The sequence below is a fragment of the Nomascus leucogenys genome, chromosome 9, assembly GCF_006542625.1.
Source record: "Nomascus leucogenys isolate Asia chromosome 9, Asia_NLE_v1, whole genome shotgun sequence".
In the NCBI taxonomy this organism is placed as follows: Eukaryota; Metazoa; Chordata; class Mammalia; order Primates; family Hylobatidae; genus Nomascus; species Nomascus leucogenys.
In genome coordinates, this window is record NC_044389.1 from 33,827,691 (window position 1) to 33,850,150 (window position 22,460).

At 41.2% G+C, this 22,460-nt stretch overlaps 1 protein-coding gene across 8 annotated transcripts in view; it reads right to left on the minus strand.

Moving 5' to 3' along the window:
• Positions 1-22,460, minus strand: part of CACNA1E (calcium voltage-gated channel subunit alpha1 E) — a 332,731-nt gene that overhangs the window by 232,379 nt on the left and 77,892 nt on the right. For all 8 annotated transcript variants that reach the window (XR_004031707.1, XM_030818794.1, XM_030818792.1 and 5 more), the window contains exons 4-6: positions 4,693-4,796; positions 3,200-3,352; positions 1,656-1,837 (exon numbers count right to left, since the gene is read on the minus strand). Coding sequence is in view for 7 of the 8 variants with exons in the window: in XM_030818794.1 (XP_030674654.1) it covers positions 1,656-1,837; positions 3,200-3,352; positions 4,693-4,796 (439 nt within the window). In the remaining variant the exon portion in view is untranslated. The remainder of the gene's footprint in view (positions 1-1,655; positions 1,838-3,199; positions 3,353-4,692; positions 4,797-22,460) is intronic.

Consider the following 22,460-nt stretch of genomic DNA (forward strand, 5'->3'; position numbering starts at 1 on the left):
CTACAGGGTCAGTACTGCAATTCCTAGAGGCACCTGGCTAATTTGAGTGGCATGGCCTCAAGACAACCTTTACATCTCAAATGAGGAGTGACTGCACGCATCAACCTTGCCTCCCTCCCCTCCTTCCTGCTGCCTCCCACAGCTGGTGAGAACTGCAGAGTGTCCTCTAGGGCTTTCTGGGTCACACTTCATCCCTGGGCTTGCTGGGTGTAAGCTGGTCCTTGGGACTTCTTCACTGCCCTTTAGAGCTTTAGCATAATAGCCAGTGACTATTTTCTGCAAAGCTTCAGTCCTGCCTTGCTCATCCTATATGGGAATGGATCCAGGTTAGCAATGGACCTCTACTAAGTACTTCCTTGTACAGGCCTTACACAATCCTTGCTCTTTGGGCATTATAGTCTAGTCGAGTTTCTTCTGAGACACAGCATTTCCTTTCCCTCCAGTGTAAATTGTATCCAAAGCTCTTTCTAAAGGGTGCTTTGTATGAGCCACCTTATGTTCCACCTAATAAGTTTTATACAGATAGAATCAGGCTAAAAAGATCTAGAGAAGAACTGAAGGAAACAGAGGGCACCTTAAGGTAAAGGCAGACGGTGGGAGCGTACATAAGAGGGATGATCATTCCAAAGTTACTGTTTTGGGGTGGGCTGGCTGAATGCAGGTAAGGGTACAGTCCTTCAAAAGCACCTGCCCAAACTGCTTTACCCACCAAGGATCCATGTACATCAAACCACATACTTCAACTCACTCTCATTTTTGAGCATAGAGTCTGCACCAAGCCTTTGATAACTTATTAAAATTAGACTCTGGAAGGTGGAAGAGACTTCATGATCACCCTACCTTCTGTCCCCATACAGGAATCCCCAACATCCCTGACAGGCAGCTAGACAAACTCAGAACCTTCTCAACATGTCTGATCATATGAATCACCAGGGCACTTGAAAAAAGCACAGCTCACTAGCTATACAAAGCTACACAAAATTAGAATCTCCAGAGAAGGGGCCTATGAATCTGAATTTTCAACAAGCATCCCCGGTGAATCTCACAATTAAGCATGCTTTTTATGTGTGTGTAATGCTTTAGTTCTTGACAGTGGCTACATACAAGAATCAGATAGGAAGCTTTTTAGAAAAGTCAATGACTTTTCTAAAATGACCTTCACCCCTAAATATTCCTACTTAATTGGTTTGGGATGGAGCCCAGTTGGTATAATTTTTTTTTCTTTTCTTTTTGTTCTTTTTTAGTAAATTCTCCCAGATCCTGAGGGGGTGATAAAATTTTTTAAGCTTCCAGCTAATTCTACTGGGCAGCCAGTATTATACATTAGTACCCTTCACTATACCTCACCACCATATCCAACCAACATATTCTGTAACTATTAAGTTGATCTGACTTAACTAATTTGTTTACCTATCCAACATAGGATGTAATTTCCTAATCGTATTAAGAAGCTGTGTACTTGTACTTAGCAAGAGGCCAGACAAAAGAGGGTTATGAACTGCTAAGGCTTATCCCAGTTGTGTCTTCACCTCCCACCCCAATACACCTATATCCATAGCCCTCCCTGTCCCCGGACTAGCCAGGCCAAACAACCACAGAAGCCTCCGTCCAGGGTTCTTCCCTCGTCCTTCCCAGTCCCCACCAGCTCTACTCACATTGTACAGCACGGTGGTCCACCCTTCCATGGTGATGCACTGGAAGACAGTCAGCACAGCAAAAAGGATGTTATCAAACTGGGTGATCCCATCATTGGGGCCGATCCAGTCCTTGCATTCATAACCAGCTGGGCAGCCCTGCACACCACATGGGTGAGGAGGGTCAAATCCTTCTAGAATACCTGCAGACACATTTGGAGGGTAGGAGATAAATCACATGGTGTTTCACATGAGCTGGAAATGACCCCAGGAGCCACAGGCAAGCAATTCCATTCCCCATGGAAAGAGGCCTGCCCTTTGTTGTCTCAGGCTCCTTCTCCTCCCTGGCCTCTCTGCATCTCCCAGCTCACATATCATGTGTTCAATCCAATGTTTCCCAGTCTCCTGAAAATGGAGCCTGTCCTCCACATGGTCCCCTGCTCTCTGCAAGCTTCATCCTCTACCCTCACCTGAAGTACCACAGGAATTAAGAGGACTGAATCACATGGCACACTTTGAGGAAAAGGCAAAGTGAAGTTTTCTGGCTTCAGACTCCAGGATGAGCCCTGAGTTCTTCCTGGGTTTCTTGGGGACAGTTATAAACTATGGTCCTTTTAGGGGGGTTTAACTCCTTGTTTTTCCAGCATGGATTCCTGGTTTTGAATAGCAGATAAAAATAAAAAATAGAAATCCAAGGTGGAAGATGTTCTTTTAAGGTTCTTTTCATAAAAAGCATGGTACCTATTTGGAATTCTTCAGCCTGCCCATCTCCTTTCCTCGTAGGATACTCAACTCAACTTGAAAAGAACAAATGAAATACAAAGATATGAGAATTTGGGGTTGTGTACCCTAACAATCTCCCAAGCACACTTGCAAACCAAGCTCAGAGCTCCTTCAGTTCTTCCACACCACGTGTGGGTCAAAACAGAGAGCGAGAAGATGGTGAGAAGGATCATGAAGGGAAAATGTCTCCACAGATCCGGAGGGACCCAACTCTGACTCTGGACTCCTAGATCTCACCAGCCTGTGGGCCAGAGAGGGCACTATACAAAAAGTACTTCTTTATTCAGTCAGAGGCTGCTTTACAAAGAGTCAAGGGGTATTGATTCAGATATTCAGAGAGGTGGCGCTTTTTTTTTGTAGACAGAGAGATAGGGACAGAGAGACACTAGTTGTCCAGGCTGGCCTCAAACTCCTGGGCTTCAACAATCCTCTTGCCCAAGCCTCCAGGGAGTAGCTGGAACTACAGGTGGGTGCCACTATGCCTGGCTCAGACAGATGGCTTTTCAAGTTCACTCTCATGGCCCTTGACCATGGGATAGGGGAGCCAAGACCATCTATTTGAAATCTTCCAACTACGTATTTGCTTTGCAAAATTAATGTCAAGTGAGGATCTCTAGTCTCAGTTAACTGTGCCTCAAAAGGCTGCTGACTAGAAGCTTCTGATTCTAATTCCAGGGTCGGAATAGGACATACTTTTCCAATGAGCCTCCAAGTGCCCTGAAATTACCCCAGTTAACAGAGGGGACAAGGGAAAAGGAGAAGACAGAAAAGAACGCCCCTACCTGAATTGTTCATGAAGCATGCTCGATGTAACTTCCCACTGTAGAACTCCAAGCCAATGATAGCAAACATCAGGATGGCAAAGAAGAGCAGAAGGCCAATCTGCAGAAGAGGTACCATGGCCTTCATGATGGACTTCAACACAATCTGCAGGCCTAGAAGGAAGGACAGAGAATGACCAATGCAGCAGTCCCTCAGCACCATCTGATAGGGCAGGATTAGTTTCATTCCCTCATTGGTTTCATCCATGCTGCCTTCTGCCTCTGATAGATTAATTTATTAGAATGTGCTCCTTTCCCAAAGGAAATTAGGCCCAGCTCTGCTAGGCTGTAAATCCTTCAAGAGCTGGGACAAAGTTCATCTTCCCATTCACTCTATCTCAGACCCAATTCTCAGTCCCTGTTGAGGAAACACAATTAGTACAAGCACTATTGAGAAAATACTATATCCTTTGACCCACACATTGCACTTCTAGGATTCTAGCCAAGAAAACAGTCAGAGATTTGAATAAAGATTTAAGTAAAAAGGTGTTTGTTGCAGCACATTTATAGTTGGAGAAAAACTGGAAATAGCCTATTTTTATTTTTTATGCCATCCAGCAACATAAAACATAAAAATGGCTAAATAAATCATAACACATATAAGAATTTTTTTGTTTTGAGACAGAGTGTCGGTCTGTCGCCAAGGCTGGAGTGCAGTGGCGTGATCTTGGCTCACTGCAGCCTTGGCCTCCCAGGCCCCAAGTGATCCTCCCACCTCAGCTTCCTGACTACAGGAGTGAGCCGCCACGCTCAGCTACAATTTTTTTACTTTTTTGTATTTTTTGTGGAGATGGAGTTTCACCATGTTGCCCAGGCTGGTCTCAAACTCCTCCTGAACTCAAGCAATCCGCCTGCCTCAGCCTCCCAAAGTGTTGGGGTTACAGGTGTGAACCACCATGCTCAGCTGATTTTTTATTTTTTGTGGAGACAGGGTTTCACCAGGTTGCCCAGACTGGTCTCGAACTCTTCCTGAACTCAAGCAATCCGCCCGCCTCAGCCTCCCAAGTGCTGGGATTACAGGCATGAGCCACTGCACCCAGCCAAGAATTTTTAAGGTTAGGAAAATAAAATACTTATTTCAGAACGTACAACTACAATATACATAATGATTTCAATTATATTAAAATGCACAGGGGAAAAATGAAAAATACTGAAATTTTAACAAAAGTGATTTCTGAGTGATAAGATAAAGAGCACTTTTCTTTTTTGTTGTTTTCTTTACTTTCCACATTTTCTGTAAAGATTTTCTATTATCTTTTATATTTGCAAAAAGTTAAATGTAAAGTAAAATGTTACCCCAGATTGCTCCATCTTCACTATTTATTACCACTGAGGCTTCCTCCCAGGAGGAATATTGTTTGTTTATCCCAAATTCCCTTAGACCTGGATCCTGCTGAGGACACATCAAGAAAAGTTCTTAGCAGAGCAGAAAGAATGGCAGAAAGAATGCTCACTAGGTATCCCTGACACGAGCTTCAAGGGCCGCAGGACACGCACAGCCCGGAGGGTCCTCAGGTCCACATGAGTATTGAAGTGGGTTCCCGCAGTGGCCAGGATGCTGCAGACAGAGACACAGAAGGGTCAAGGTTACCAGTCTGGTTTTCCCCTCTTGTTCCATGCAGGAAGCGGGGCTGAGGCAAGCTCAGCCTGGAAAGCACACAGTGCTGACGCCAGCTGTATGTGGGTGCACCTGAGCTTGGGTGAATCACCAGTGGCTCCAAGTGGAATTAAATTTAGCCATCTGGGTTTTACTTTGCAAAGAAGGAAAACTTATCATCATACCAGAACCCTAGTTCCAAATCCCGAGCAAAACACAAGGTCCACAACATCTGTCCCATTCCTGTCCCCCAACCTTGTCCCCTTTCTCCTCTCTGCCCTGTTTCAACTCCTTCCCCCCTTTCCAACCCACCAGGTCCTTGTATTTTTTTATTTCAAAATTTTCTTAGGTTTCCCTGTCTATCTCCTTCAGGAAATTTCTCTGGATTAACTGCAGTAAAAGAGTAACTCACTCATCTCTACCTTGACACTTAGAATTTTTACCCAAACAAATCAATTACACTGATGCTTGCAACTGCAGAAGAATTTCAATGGTCTTCACATAGTATCAGTATTTTTATAATTGCACGAAACCACTCTTTGACCCTAATTGGATTTCTTCCTTTCTATTTTTCCATGTTCCACAGCCAAATCCAGAAATACACACACATACAAATCCATAATTCTATTAGACTGTGTACACCAAGGAGACAACTTATTTCCTATAATCTCATGACATTGCAGGGACTTTGGAGAGACAAGGATATATATGTATTTATGAAAGACATAGCAGAAGATTAAGAGCAGAAGAACTGAGTTTAAGTCTGACTCATTCTGTTGAGAATGGGGTGACTCAACACAAGTCTCTCAACCTCTATGAACCCCATTTCTGTCATCTCTAAAATGAGGGGGTATCGTGGTCTAGTTATAAAAATAAAATGACATGGTATTTAATATTAAGAGTGTTCTATAAACTATAATGTACACACAGACATTGTGGCTAATGCAAAGCTTACTAATATTAATAAAATCTTAATTTAAAACTTGCTCATTTTATTCTTCTTTCTGTGAAGAATGAAAGGAAGTTTCTCCCTCATAATCCCTCCAGAACAATCTCAGCTACTCAGAACCATCAGGAAATGAGGCATTCAGAAAACTGGGTTCCTCTATAGTCAAAGGGTGGCAAGAATGGCTTGTTTTGTTTATTTCTGATGGAACCTCTCTGAAACAGTTCAAGTATTAAAGAAGGTACCTGAAGTTCCTTCAATATTTGACATGTCTTCAATCTCAGAAAAAGAACTGTATGGAAAGTGCATGCCCTATGGCCCTCAGAAGCAGACGTACAATCATTAGGTACAAATCATACAGACCAGGACAACAGAATCACAAGCAGTAACTGACACAATTAGTGCTGCCAACAGCCAAGTGGACGGCTTCATGTGCTGGCACCCTTCCCAAAACTCCAAGTATCTGGGAGCTACCTATAGAGCATCATTAGGAAGTAAAGAGGGATCCTACATGGGGTGAAGGTTATTTAAACAACCAATAGAGATTCCTGTCAACTTTAAGATTCTCTGAGTCTACGTTCATACTACCTAAAAATAAGAAGCAGAAAGAAATCCTACTCATAAAGAATCTCAAGAGCCAGACAAGGTTTCTGAATCTTCCCCATCTCTCCTGAGTCACACTTCTATGCCATCATCAGAAACGGGGGGACTTCGGGGAGTGGAGTCTTCCACACTCCTTTTGACTATATCTTCCAAGGCCAAGGGAAGACATTAAGGAGGGGGTCATATAATTTCTAATAAGTAGGGAAGGACTAAAGAGAAAAAAGAACAAGAAGCAATATGGAAAATAGAACTGAAAAATATGACAGAAATAGAAAAAGAGAAAGAGAGAGATAAAGAGAAACTTCAAGGATAGGTGTGGAAATAGAGAACCACAAAAAACAAGGAATCATTGTTTGGCTGGTTCTTGTAATAAAGGTAAGGTGCACAGCACAGTCTCCTGTGCTGCCCAGGTGGAAGACTCTCCTTTCACGATGATGTCTTTCAAACACAGTATGCAGAATATGAGTTAGAAATTAGACATCTGTTTCCTAGGATACTCAGATACACATGAGACACTCTTTTCATATCATAAACAGCCCTGTTGGAAATGAAAATTTCCTCTCCAACCCTGAGTTTAACAGTTATGTTTCAGAACATGATGACAGGGGCAGAAAGATAAAATTAAAAGGCAAAGAAGGCTCAAATGTAGAGGGGAAAAATGGTAGAGGGAAAGAAAAATAAGATGATAGAAGAGTGAGCAGTAAAAGAAAACGCAGGGATATAAACAAGAAAGGAAATAAATAAGAACTGGGGGGAGAAGCAAATGTCAGAGAAATAGGGAAGAGAACAAAAGCAAAGCTAACTTGAAAGAAGGAAAGAAAAAGATGGCATTTGTTGCAGGGGTCTCACAGAGCCAGCCATGAGGTATGCGCATGTCACCAAGTAAGTCTTTAGCTGAAACTACCTGCTCCCCAAATTCTCCCAACCACACTGCAGCCAGGGCCATGCAGCCTGTGGCCTCGTGCTGTCCTGGCCCTCAAAGTATTCTTTTCTGTCCTCCAGTGCAGGAGGGCTACCAACTCGGTCTTTAATTGATGCACATTGGCCACTGGCTGCTTCCTAACTCCCACTGTTCCAATACCAATACTCCTTGAGGCAGGAATGACAGCCGGCTCCCCGTTCACCTGTTAGAAAGCAGGGACGATGGGATTCTTTTTTTTTTTTTTTTTTTTTTTTTTGAGACAGAGTCTTGCTCTCTCGTCCAGGCTGGAGTGCAATGGCACGATCTCAGCTCACTGCAACCTCTGCTTCCCGAGTTCAAGCGATTCTCTTGCCTCAGCCTCCCGAGTAGCTGGGATTACAGGCATATGCCACCACACCTGGCTGATTTTTGTATTTTTAGTAGAGACGGGGTTTCACCATGCTGTCCAGGCTGGTCTCGAACTCCTGACCTCATGATCCGCCCACCTCGGCCTCCCAAAGTGCTGGGATTACAGGTGTGAGCCACCACACCCGGCCAACAATGAGATTCTTAGAGGAAAAAGACAACTAAGGAAAATCGCCTTATTCTGTGCTCCCATAATGTGTCCACCTCCATCACTGCCCTAACCACATCCTAGAGAAATTCTGTTTTCTCATCTGTCTCTCCCACTAAATCTGAAACACCTCTAATGGAGGAACCATTTTACTCATCTCTACCCCCAAAACCTAGCCCAGTGACTGGCAAGTAAGAGGAACTCAATAAAGGCTTGATGAATTGAACTTGAATTGTACTGATGAAATTAATAAATTTGTTGAAGCAGAGGTCAAAAAGAGAGAACATCAAGGAAATCCTAGAACTTACTGAAAAGAATAGGGTAGCAAGCTGGGATACTATTCAAACATACATGTGTTTGAGTACACAGGAGAATACTGGGAATCTATCCTCAAGCATTTAGAGTCTAATGAGGATCTTCTAATAATTTTTTTCAAAAATTTTAAATTCTGAGGTACATGTGCAGAATGTGCAGGTTTGTTACATAGGTAAATGTGTGCCATGGTGGTTTGCTGCACCTATCAACCCGTGACCTAGGTATTAAGCCCAGCATGCATTAGTTATTTCTCCTGATGCTCTCCCTTCCCCTCTCCCCACCCTTACCCCTGAGAGGCCCCAGTGTGTGTTGTTCCCTTCCCTGTGTCCATGTGTTCTCATCGTTCAGCTCCCACTTATGAGTGAGAACGTGCAGTGTTTGGTTTTCTGTTTCTGTGTTAGTTTGCTGAGGATAATGGCTTCCAGTTCCATCCATGTCCCTGCAAAGGACATGATCTCATTACTTTTTATGGTTGCATAGCATTCCATGGTGTATATGTACCACATCTTCTTTATCCAGTCTATCATTGATGGGCATTTGGGTTGATTCCACATCTTTGCTTTTGCGAATAGTGCTGCAATGAACATACATGTGTATGTATCTTGATAATAGAATGATTTATATTCCTTTGGGTATATGCCCAGTAATGGGATTGCTGGGTCAAATGGTATTTCTGGTTCTAGGTCCTTGAGGAATCACCACATTGTTTTCCACAGTGGTTGAACTAATTTACATTCCCACCAACAGTGTAAAAGCATTCCTATTTCTCTACCATCTGTTTTTTCTTGACTTTTTAATAATCACCATTCTGACTGGTGTTGAGATGGTAATATTCTTGAAAGACTCTTACTGAGGACTGGACAGATCCTGTCCTGTGGGATCTTCCCAGTTCTCAGTAAAAGAGCTAGAGAGAAAGAGGAAAGAATGGAGACTCAGAAGTTAAAGACTTGCCTCCTAGCAAAGCTTAAGTATTGAAGTACACACAGCTCAGCAAAACTATGGGGCTTGTAAGTACCAGGGCTTAATCAGGAGGCTACTGGAAAAGTAAAGAGTAGAAAATGGCCCTTGATTCTCAGTCTAGTGGAAGTAGACAGACATATAAAAGAAATAATTGTAACACACCATGAAGCATTATAACAGAGTTGGTTACAAAGTGCTATGAGAATGGGAAACACCACAGTGACAAATACAAGGTGCTTGCTGTCAGTTAGCATTTTCAAATGGTATGTCATTAAATCTTCAAAATTTGCCTCATATTGCTATTGTCTCCATCTCATAAAAGAGAAAGCCAAAGCTCAGAAAAAATTAAATTGCTAATAAATGGCAAGATCAGGAGTTAAAGTCAGTTCTCTTCTGATGTCAAAGCCAGTCCTTTCCCCACCCTGACATTATGCTGTGTAATGTTTGCCCAGTGCTGGGCAGGCCCACTGTTCCTTAGTCCAGTGACTTGCTAAAAAATACCAAAGTTTTTTAGTTTTGGTCCCCAAATGGGCAAGTGAGCATTCTTCCCTTCATTCTAAGGCCACAAATTACCAAGCGCCACAGATCACTTGCCATGTCTCACTCTCAGGACCAGACTCCATGCACCTCTCCTAATTACTACGTACAAAAGTAGCTTAATGGCAGGTGAAGATTGCTGCAATATTTCTATATACACACATGGAGAGATACACACACCACAAAATCAGAGTGGAACCACTGAGAATAACTCCAATTTTGAGTTAATAAAAGCCTAAGCTCTCTGCTGTCCCAAGAGGCATATATCTGTGCCCCTCAAGAGCACAAGCGTGTTTTCCATTTCTTTTGTCACTATAGGCACACAGCCTGGTGGAAAGCTCGGTATACAGAGGGGTGCTTAATGCCCACTTTGCCCCCACAACAGAGGATAGTTGGAGAGTACACTCAGCCCTCTGACCACCACCAGCACAGGTATCATGTTCTGCACACAGTCAAGTTCAATAACTATTTCCTGTTAGAGATCATGGCTCAGCCCCACCTTGAATGTTTTTATTTTTAGGTGCCAGCAAATAGGAAGAGAATGGAGATTGATACAATCCTGATGATGCAGCACAAGTCTTTCTCATTGTGGCCGTGGTGCAGTGGCACAGCAGAACAGAAGACAGAGGCAATGCTCTGGGCAATGAGAACCAAATCATCTCTCCCCAAGTTAGTCACCCAAAGAATTCTCCAACCTTGCATTCCCTTTGAACTTGGGGTTCTTTCCTAGCCTCCTTGTCAATCCAGGTCTATAATCTCTTTTCACAGGCACATTCACTGTACAAGTCCATGCCTGAAAATACCCTGAAACATGGTCATAGGTTCAGGGTTGCCAGCTACAATGCAGGACACCCAGTTAAGTTTGAATTTCAGATAAATAATTTTTAGTGCAATATTTGTACAATGCATGGAATATTCATTGTTTATCTGAAATCTAAAATTAAAATTTAACTGGATGCCTTATATTTTCATTTGCTAAATCTATCAGTTACACTTAAGTAGTAACCAGAAAAGACCAGATAAACAGCTCCCTTCTTAGTTATTGCCCCAGCCCTAGAAAAAAATTTCCAATTTCTCTTCTGAAGGGAGACACAAGCCAGAGGTCTTTGACCACTAGGTCCAGGATGTCTCCCAAGCTCCAGAAATTACCCATATCGATACCAACAGAGAACCTTGTTAAGTTTTTGAAAGGCAGGCTGTTCATCAGCATCTGTGAGAAAAGGCTAACACTAGCAAAGGATGTTAGATGTTTAACCAGCCCATGTGATGAGGAGGCCATGAGGAGGCAGCAAGGGACCTAATACAAGCTGAATTTCCAACACAAAGTTGAGTCAGAATATCATTCCCATGGGTAGTTGACATAAATGAGTTGCTGTGTCCATTCAAAAGCATTCCATATGTGGTTGGTTCCTTTATCTGTCATTCCACTTTACCTGTCATGTCCCTTCCTTTAAATCTCTTGGATTCACTTCTTAGTCTCCAGCCTCCCTCCTACCTGGAATGCTTCTCCTTTGCCTTCTCTCCCCTGCTTAAATAATTTAATTCAGACCTCAGGGAACAAATGACATTCTACTTTGTCCTTGGAGAAGGTCTAAGACCAAAAGCTAGTTGAACGAGGATTCTGAGAAAGGGGTAAGGCACACGATCTCCGGTCACACTGGCTAGTTTCAAATCCCAGTTCCATCACCTATACTAGCTGTCAGGCTGTTTGCAATTGCCACTCTGAGCTACAGTTTTCTTACCTGGAAAAAGGGGATAGTGCCTTCCTAAGAAAGTTAAAACAAGGATTAAAAAAAATAATGCTTGTAAAGTTCTGCACATAGCACTGATTTACCATGGAGGTTCCTGGTCATAAATAACAGAAACGGATTTCAACTGTCTTAAACTGCAGACCCATCAGCTCCCTCCCTCCAAAAAGGTATACTGAGAAGATACCAGGAACTCACAGAATTGAGGGGATATTGGAAGACCAGGCTGGGAAAAGAGGAAAGCAGAAACATTGTTGGGGCAGGGATATCCAGGTCCTAATTGAGAAATCTGTGAATGTTACCTGTTATGGCAAAAGGGACTTTGCAGACGGGATTAAGGATCTGGTGGTGGAAAGAATAGGCTGGATTATCCAGGTGGACTCGAGGCACAATCACAGGTGCCCTTATAAGAAAAAGGCAGAAGATTGACTAGAGAGAGAGAAGGCAATGTAAGGACAGAAGCAAGTTATTCTGCATCTGGCTCTGAAGATGGAGGAAGGGCCCAAGGGCCAAAGAACACAAGAACGCAGCTCTAGAAGCTGGGAGAGGCAAAGAAACGAACTAAAGCCTCCGGGGAGGAGAGATGGGAAGCACGACCCTGGATTTTAGCCTAGTGAAAGTGATTTTAGACTTCTGACGTCCAGAACTGTAAGAAAACACATGTGTGTTGCTTTAAGCCACCAAATTTGTGGTCATTTGTTACAGCAGCTATAGGAAACTAATACACTTGGCAAAGGTCAGAGATTCTGGGAAATCTGATTCTTAGGCCACCGTGGCTATTGGTATGAATATAAACATCAACTATGTTGCTGTTGTAGCATCATCAGCTTAAGAGTAAAGTCAGAAGAAGCATGTGGTCAAGGTTAAGTCCCCCTGCACCCAAATCCCCTACCACTTCCAAGGTGAGCAAGACTCCGCCCTGCCCCAGGAACACACACAATAAGATCCTCCCAAAAGGGAAAATTGGCACCATTGGGGAAGCTGAATGAGGAAGAACTTTTAAAAAAAAGTCTACTACAGTTTGGCTCATAGAAAATAATTAGGTGTTACACAGGAAGAAGAGAAATAATATATCAGTTTTCTTATCTATAAAATGAAATGATCAGATAAACAGACCTCTCAGACCCCTCCTGGCTCTAACTCTGTGAGCCAACACCTGCCCTGATGGTGCTATGCTTCTGTAGCTCACACCAGTCTCCCTTCCTCTCAACATCCAGAGAGCTGCTCTATGTTTAACTCCCAATTACATACAGTTCTTATATCTTAGAACATGGGTCTGATCATTAATGAGCTAAATCCTCGTAACTCAGTTCAAAACCAGCTCCTTGATGGCAGAAACCATCTTTCCCATTTCCACACACTATGGCTCCTTCTGGAACAATATGCAACAGTAATGCTCTAGAAATGCCCTTTACTCAAGGAGAAGTGGGTGTTAATACATTTCCAATTGCAGATTAGTTGGACTTATCCACAGACGCATCCACGGAGCTGTGACTGGGCCCACAACACCTAATAATTGGATATCCAAATTGAAGGGGGTGTAGCCACCTGTGTAAGTAATTATGATCTATCAAAAATCTACTGAATTACACATGATGTTTTGCTCTCCATTTCTTTTAAATTACTGAAGTGTGATTTGATTTGGGAATCAATTTCTGGAGACTTTACTTCATTTTATTTTTTAAAAAGTCCCTGTGTATTAAACTGTTCACATAGAGATAAGCCAAAGAAAATCAACTTGACCAAAATATATCTTAGGGAAGAGGACAAGGCTGGGAAAGGTGTAAAAGATGTCAAGCCCAGCCCAGATGGCTGCAAGCTGCCTCTTCCTCCCCACCTATTTTGCCAGGGCCCCTTGATGCCATCAGACTTAGCTCCATCCCAGAGCCCAGGACTCACTCTACAATCGAGATACTTCTGACCATATGCCATGCAACAGGCCCTGGCATTACAGTAGAGAACAAGATGGTGATCATGGCTGTCCTCACGATACTTAATGAAAGAGACATACACTAAATAGGTCTCAATTATGATAAGTAGAAAGGTCAGGGAAGGAAGCTTCACTGTGGAAGTGGCAGATGAGCTAAAAAGTGAAGCTGGAGTAGGTCAGAGGAAACAATGTGGGAAGAGCATCCCAGATGCAGAAAAAGGCCTGCACAGAAGGTCTTGAGGCACAAAAGAAACCACCATATCTGAAAAACTGAAACAAGGCTGGTGTGGCTGAAATCTAATGAATCAGGGGAGAATAGACAGTAAGGAGTCCGAAGAAGGCCAGGCACAGTGGCTCACACCTGTAATCCCAGCACTTAATGGAGGCCAAGTTGGAGGAATTGCTTGGGCCCAGGACTTCAAGGCCAGCGTGGACAACATGACAAGAACCTATCTCTACAAATCTCTACAAAAATAAATAAAAATAAGCTGGGCATGGTGGCATGTGTCTGTAGTCCCTGCTACTTGGGAGGCTGAGGTGGGAGAATCACTTGACCCCAGGAGACAGAGCCTGCAGTGAATCACGATCATGCCACTGCACTCCAGTCTGGGCAGCAGAGAAAGACTCTGTCTCAAAAATGAATGAATGAATGAATGAACAGAGTCTGGAGAGACTGGGAAATGTCACAGAAGGAAAACTTTATAGGCAGTGTTAAGGTTTTGGACCAAGCCCGGCAGTATTCAAAGAACTCCAGGCTTAAATTTGGTAATGGAACACCAGGTTAACCACACTGCTACTCTGAGCTCAAAAGAACTTTCATGATTAACTATTGGTCTTTTACCTTCTCCCCAAGCCCCAGCCCCAGTTGCCATAACTGGGTGTTTACCTTGGTCTCTGTACCTAAACTAATGCCACCTTCTCTATCCCCACAGGCCATTCCTGGGGTGGCTGTGCTGGCTGCCTTCTCTGCAGCAGCCTTCCCTGACAACATGCATGCTGGGGAGGCCAGGCAGCTCTCCAGACTCCCCTGCGGGTGAATGTAGATTTGTGTAAGCAAATCATCCACTGTCCTGGGTAGTGACTGGTTTAGGAATGAGCAGGTAAGCAGGTAATGAAACTCAGGCCCCTGAGTTAGAACAGAAAATACACTTTGGGCTTCAATTGACCTATGTTCTAGAACAAAGGTAAAAGCATATAAAGTGGTGATTTTCAAGCCTTTTTGATCATAGCCTACATTAAGCAATATATTTTACATCACGAGCCAGATGTATATATATACATACATAAAATTACATAATGTTTCATAAAACAGTACTCTTTATTTGTGTGATGTACTCATGTTTTCCCTTCAATTCTTCCTTACTTAAGGTTTTAATCAACTAAATTCATTTCATGACCCTCCAAAGGAGCTGATCCACAGTCTAAAAAACCCACCTCTACAGAAGACAAGGCAGACCAACATGAACGGCTGCTTTAATAGCACCATGCAGCTTCTTGGTGTTATCCCAGAATGATGAAACAGTTTGCCTTGAAAGGTTTTGCTGTGCTTTTCCAAGAACCACAAACACAGCATTCTAGAAGAGAATCTGTTCCCCCTTACGCTACCTGAAGCAACAACATCTTGCTGCCCTCCAGAATGGACAGTCTTAAAGCTCTCTCTCTCTCCTCTTTCACACACACTTCAAAACTGTCATAGAACAGTGACCTGTTTCTGATGTGTTTTTGGTTGGTTGGTTTGGAGTTTCTTTTGTTGTTTTCCATTTGTTCATTTGTTTTATAGCTTGGTGGTGTATATTGCTCAATACATATGGCTCTGAGTTAATTTATGGCCAAACTGGAGCACGGACTTCCTTCTAAGACCACAGACAATGTATAACAGATAAGAAGCCCCGATATTTCTTAAGAGGATGAGAAGGGGAGTAGAGTCACCTTGCCCTATCCAAGAGAGATCTGTGCCATTTCTAGGAAGGAATAAAGAGTACTGTATTTAACAAAAGTAAGGCAACACCTTCTGGAATTTAAAATGACATTCCTAATTAAATTTCAGAAAAATCCTAGTGGGTATGAAGTGGTCTTGATATATGCCTTTTGATGAGAATAAAAATCATGACCTAAAAATCCTCTTTCTCCTTCCCCACCAAAAGAAAGCTCAACAATCAAAACCACCACACTAAGAAGAAGAGGTTGTATTGATGTTTGGGGACAGACAACTGGAGGTGGGGAGCTGCCTTATGCATGGTAGTATTATATTTAGCAGCATCTCTGGCCTCTAACCACTAGATACCTGTGGCAACACCTCCTGCCAACCCCCTCCCACCTCACCCAGCAATGACAACCAACAACGTCTCCAAACATTGTCAAATGTCCTCTGGGAAGCAAAAATCACCCCTAGTTGAGAACCACTGCTATAGGTGAACTGCTCAGATAGAGGTTCCTTCAAAACTGAGAAATGCTTAATAGCCTGATTAAAGGCAATGGCATATGTTTCACATTAGTCCCTATTCACACTAGGAGAAAATACACATAGCTCCTCTTTCTGCTTTCTTCCTGAAACACCTCCTCAGAGCATGAAGCTTGGCCCAAACATGTCTCCAAAGGAAGCCTTCATCTCACCTTACCCTCAGGAACAGGTTCCCCAAAGGATGCCAGATGAAGAATATAGAAATAAAGAGTTCTGTTTGCTTAACCTCAGTATGATAGAAACAAAGGTCAAGTTCCTATCAATGGTCCTGGATTTCCTTCTCTTTTCTGAGAAAGTCCCTGATTATTCACTCAGACATAGCTAGCAGAAATGCCAAGAGATGGAGAAAAACTCTGTCATTCAGGCCCAGGTGATGAAAAAAGAAAAAGAAACATTTCTTATTGTTGTTTCACAGTTTACATAGCTCTGTTCCACACAAGTACCATTATCCCAATTTTATAAGTTTGAGAATTAAGGTTCAGAGAGAGAAACTAGCTAGCCCCAGGTCACTGAGATAATATGCGATCAAGCTGAGACTCAAACCCAGAAATTTAGATTCCAAATTTGGAGTGCTTTCAAAAGCTACGAAAGATAATGGCTAATAGCTAGTAATATATCCCAAAGGCACATATATTTGACAAATGCATTCTCTAGGACAACCAGAGTTGCCTCTCTGCAGAGCTTTATGGTATCCTATGATTGCAGCATCATATGAATGTTACCAAAACTGTGCTTCAGAGAGTTGGCAAAGGAAAATTGCTGGAGAGGGAAATCCCACATTATAAGAAATCATCTACATAAATACATGTTCTTTGAGTTGTTTTTCTAGTAGTGGTGAGGGATTTCTGTTGATCTACCACCCACACACTTTCTCTCCACAGGTACCCCCCAGGACCAGGAACAAGCAGTTGTGAGATGGCTAGTCAGGGATACAGCAGGACACAGCTGAAGACCAGGATCCAGCTAATTATCCACGTGGAAGCCACACCTTCAAAAGTGGCCTTGTTGCAAGATGCACTAATGCACTCCAGTATCCAAGTCCCACGATTAGCTATATAATCCAGCACTGCCCACAAAGAATGTACACCTATTGTTTTTACTACCAGTCCCTCCTCTTCCTCTGACAACAATACTTCATCCCTAAGGTCTTTCCAAAAATTTCAGTGCTCTTACATGGCATTACTGGCCACAGTTAACAGGATCAGGGGCAGGAAGTTCCTTCCCTGGATGTTTGGAGTTAGGACCAATAGAGTTTGGTTGATCTCTTCTGAAGCAGCTGAAGCCATAAACTAAAAGGCTCAAGAGCTGTCGCTATCCATGTTTTCTCTTCCAGAAGAAAACTGGCTATAGTGAGAGAGAAGAATAAAGCCAATCTTACAGGGCCAAGAGGGAATGAAAAGAGGAAAGAATTCTGGTGGACCTGAAGCCCTATTTCTGCAGTTCCCAAGGCCTATTTTCTAATTCTGCCTGCAGCGTGGCAGTTTTGTGAAACATCATTTCCCTGAAAAGTACCTCCTTGCTCAAACTAGTCCAAGTTAGGTTTCTGTCACTCACAATAACCCACTTGCCTATTCTATATAGATAATACCATCTAGATAAGAAACCAAAGTGAAAGATGGTATAACTGGTGTGGCCAGACTTATAAAAGCCTCAAAGGACAGGCTGACTCTTGTTATGGGTAAATGCAGTTAGTGACTTAAGGCGATGCCAACGCTCACCAACCATTCCAAAAATCCTAGGGCCCTTAAAAATTATGCTAAATCTACTCTGCCTGTGCTCTATAAATGGAAGAGCAAAGCCTACGTGACAGCACATCTCTTTACAGCATGGTTTCCCAAATATTTTAAGCCCACTGTTGAGACCTGCTCAGAAAAAAAAAAAAAAAAAGATTCCTTTCAAAATATTACAGCTCATTGACAGTGTACCAAGAGCGCTGATGGAAACAAAGATTAATGTGGTTTTCATACCTGCTAACACAACATCCACTCTGCAGTCCATGGATCAAGAAGTAATTTTGACTTGCAAGTCATACTATTTAAGAAATAACATCTCAGAAGACTACAGCTGCCATAGATCATGATTCCTCTGATGGATCTGGTCACAGTCAATTGGAACCTTCTGGAAAGGACTCACCATTCTACATGCCATTAAGAACATTCATGATTCATAAGAAGAGGTCAAAAGACCAACATAAACAAGAATTTGGAAGAAGTTGATTCCAACTCTTATGTATGACTTTGAGGAGTTGAAAACTTCAGTGCAGGAAGTAACTGAAGATGTGGTAAGAATAGCAAGAGAACTAGAATCAGAAGTGGAGCCTGAAGATGTGACTGAATTGCTGCACTCTCATAAAACTCTCACAGTAGGAATTGCTTCTTATGAATAAGCAAAGAAAGTAGTTTCTTGAGGTAAAATCTACTCCTGATGAAGATGCTGTGAATATTGTTAAAATGACAACAAAGGATTTATAATATTACATGAAATTAGTTGATAAAGCAGCAGAAGAGTTTGAGAGAATTGACTCCAATTTTGAAAGAAATTCTACTGTGAGACAAATGCTATAAACCAGTATCACAAACAACAGAAAAATATTTCATGAAAGGAAGAGTCAATGGATACATCAAAGTTTGTTCTTGTCTTATTTTAAGAAATTTCCACAGCCACTCCACCCTTTAGCAACCAGCACCCTAATCAGTCAGCAGCTATTAACACCCAGGTAAGATCTACCAGGAGAAAAATGATTACAACTTGCTGAATGCTTAGATGATCATGAGCATTTCTTAGCAATAAAGTATTTTTAAGATATGTGCATTGTTTTTCACGTAATACTACTGCACACTTAATAGACTACACTATATGTATAAGTTACACTATAGTGTAAACATAACTCTTATATGCACTGGAAAACCAAAGAATTTATGTGACTTTCTTGAGATATTTGTTTCATTGCAGTGGTCTGGAGCCAAACAACCATTCTCTGAGGTATCCTTGTACATGAAAAACAAGGAAAAACCCAAAACTATGTAACTGGCATGGAGCCAGTATACCAATTAGAGAGTGTGCAAGCTTTTTTCTTGATGTCATCTTAGCAAGTGTCTTAATCCCTAAGATACCGAAATGATGCTTCCTTTTCCCCTTCTGGAAGACTGAAAAATTTACTCATTCATGATCCTTGAGCAAGCCAGAGTCCTCTTCTCATGACATCAAACACTGACGAGTATGGGTTAACACTGAATGGAAAGCTGGCCAAAGAGATCTTTCAAAGTATGAGGAAAAGAAAAACCCAAGCAATAAAACTCTACTTTCTCATAGTGTTGTGTGGTATTGGGGGACAGGGGGCCTTTTTTGGGCAGTCTGGGAAATATCTGGTTTAAAGAATCTGTTTGAGTTTATTAAAACCTTCTCAAATAACTCAGACAAGTCACAGATCCATAAATTTTAGACAAAAATATATCTTTTTCCATTGTTCTACTTTCCTAGTTCTGCCTATGATGCCTGAAAAATTGATTTGCATGACAGGCATAGGCAATCCGCCTCCTAGGATGACAAGTATTTAAAGAAAATACCCAATTCCCCATACTTGCATAGAAGACAAACCTACAATTACAGTGCTTGATGAAGAGGCAACCATAAAGTTTTATAAAATATCAGCTGTCTGTCGAGTGTCAAAATGAATGAGAGCTATTTGTCAGAGAAAACAAAATGCTTCTTATTTTTAGAGTTATTAAGTCAAAATTCATTCTAGTACTTCTGAGTCATATCACATCCCATACCATCTATTTGGAATAAAATAAAATATAAGCAATTTTAATAATTAAAAAAGAATTGTGCCTACATACAGGAACTGTTTGCTGCCCAAATCTATTTGATAGAGATATGCAAGCACGAAGTAAGTGCTTTTAATTGTACTTTCATTGTGAACACATAAAATGCTGAGTTGTTCGAGGAATCATGAGGTTACTCTCCCAACAGGGAAACTAAGTGGCATGGCCATTTTCTCAGAGAGGAATTTAAAAGAACACCTTTTTCTATTTATTAGGAACAACAGAGAGATGTCTGCCTCTCACAGAAGTGCTGACGCCCAGTGTCCAAGTTTAACTTGAGGGCAAAAATCTTTCTCTTCAACTCTGAAGTTATTTTTACCTTGCCAGCTATGCAAATTAACTCATGACCTCTGAAAATGAAAGAAACGAGGCTAAGACCAAGTTAAGATTTTATGAAAATACTGTAAACTGCTGATTCTGGCATGGAGCATCACATACTCTAGAACTAATCCTGTAGAGATACAGCCATGGCAAATTTCTATGTCAATCCAGCATCAAAAAAGGCAAGGGATGGATGACTCACAGAAGAAGAAACACAGACTGTTTAATAATTATATGAAAAAAATTTCCATAGCATTACAATCAAACAAATTCCAATTAAGACAACACAATGGCCTGCCATGCCTATTAAACTGCCACCACTAGGACAGTGAATTGGTGCAATGGTTTTGAAGAGCTGTTGGACTATGGGCATATAAGGATGGTGAAGATGTTCACTCTCTTTGACTTAGTAGCTTTAGGAAATTATTATAAGTATAGACCCAAAGTGAGGGCAATATTTTCACATACAATGTTGTTCATTGAAGCATTATCTATAATAGCAAAAAATTTAAAAATCATCTAAATAATAAAACAAGCAATCTAACTAAAAAATGGCCAAAAGAAGGGAATAGTCACTTCAGCAATGAGAGATGAGGAGGATAAATACGCACATGAAAAGATGGGACATTATTAATCATTAGAGAAATGCAAACTAAAACCACAATAGTTATTACCACACACTTATTAGAAGGCTAAAAACAAACCAAACCAAAACAATAAAAAGCCTGATAATATTAAATGCTGCTTAGGACATGGAGCAACTGTAACTCTCATATGTTGCTGACAGGAATGCAAAATAATACACCCATTTTGGAAAACAGTTTGGCAGCTCCTTATAGAGTTATACATATACTTGTCATTTGACCCAGCAATGAACAGTTATTTATCACAGCTACATTCATAATTGTCCCAAACTGAAAACAACTGAAATGTCCCTCGATTGGTGAATAAACAAATTATGATCATCCATACCACTGAATAGTAGGCAGAAATAAAGAGAAATGAACTACAGATATATGCAGCAACATGGATGAATCTCAAAAGCATTATGCAAAGTGCAAGAAGCCAAAAAGGCTGTAGACTCCTCATCCCATTTATGACATTCTAGAAAAGGCAAAACTATAAGAACAAAAAAATCAGCAGTTACTAGAGGCTTCAGATGAAGAGAAAAGATTAACTGGAAAGAGGCTGGAAGGAATTTGGGGGGTGATAGAAATATTCTATATCTTGATTATGGTAGTAGTTAGCCAACTATATACATTTGTCAAAACACAGAGTTGTATATCTAAAAAGAATGGATTTTGCTAAATGCAAATTATACCCCAATAAACCCAACTTCAAAAAAATGTCAGTATTAAGATTTTTAATTGTGGTAAACTATACATGACATGAAATTTGCCATTTTAAACCATTTTTAGTGTAGAGTTCTGTGGCATTAAGTACATTCACATTGTTGTACAAACATCACTACCACTCATCTCCAGAACTTTTTCATCTGCCCTAACTGAAACTCTGTACCATTAAACAATAACTCTCCCCTCCTGCTAGCCCCTGGCAACCATCTTCTGCTTTCTGCCTGTGAATCTGACCACTCTAAGTACCTAATATGAGTGGAATCACATAATATTTGTCCTTTTGTGCCTGGCTTATTTCACTTGGCATCATGTTTCCAAGGTTCATCCATGCTGTAGCATGTGTCAGGCCTACCTTCGTTTCTAAGGCTGAATACTGTTCCATTGTATGTTCAGACCACATTTTGTTTATCCATTCCTCCATCAGTGAACACTTGGGTTGCTTCCACCTTTTGGTTATTGTGAATAACGCTGCTATGAACATGGGTGTATAAATCTGTTCAAGTCCCTGCTTTCAATTCCTTTGGGTATATACCCAGAAGTGGAATTGCTGAATCATATGGTTTAATTTTTATGGTTTAATTTGGTTTATATGGTTAATCATATTATGTTTAATTTTTTGAGGAACTGCCATACTGGTTTTCCACAGAAAGTCCTTAGTGTTTTAATAGGGGAATGGTTGAGCAAAGTATGGTGCACTGAATGGAATATTACACAGCCTTTTAAATGCTATTAAATGTTATTTCTACAAAACTTTTAATACAATGGAAAAGGCATCATATAGTCTTAAGAAGTATAACTTTAAAGGGAAAATATTTTATCTAAAATATTAATTCAACAGTGTAAAATACATTCAAAAGGAAAAAAGACTAGAAGGAAATATACCAAAATGGTAACAGGGATTGTCTTTAGGTAGTGGAATTACAAGTTATCTGTATTTTCTTTATGTTTATCTGTATTTTCTTGATTTTTTTCCAATGGAAATATATTCCTTATAATCAGAAAAAAAAAAAAAAACTTAAAAAAAAAAGCAAGGTTGTTTGCAGTATCTCCCTAACCTTCTGAAGTTGGCAAAAATATTGAGAGCTCTTCACAAAAGCAACTGTTTGTGACCCTGTCTAGGTGGGCCTGGATGGTGAGTTTATATTCATAT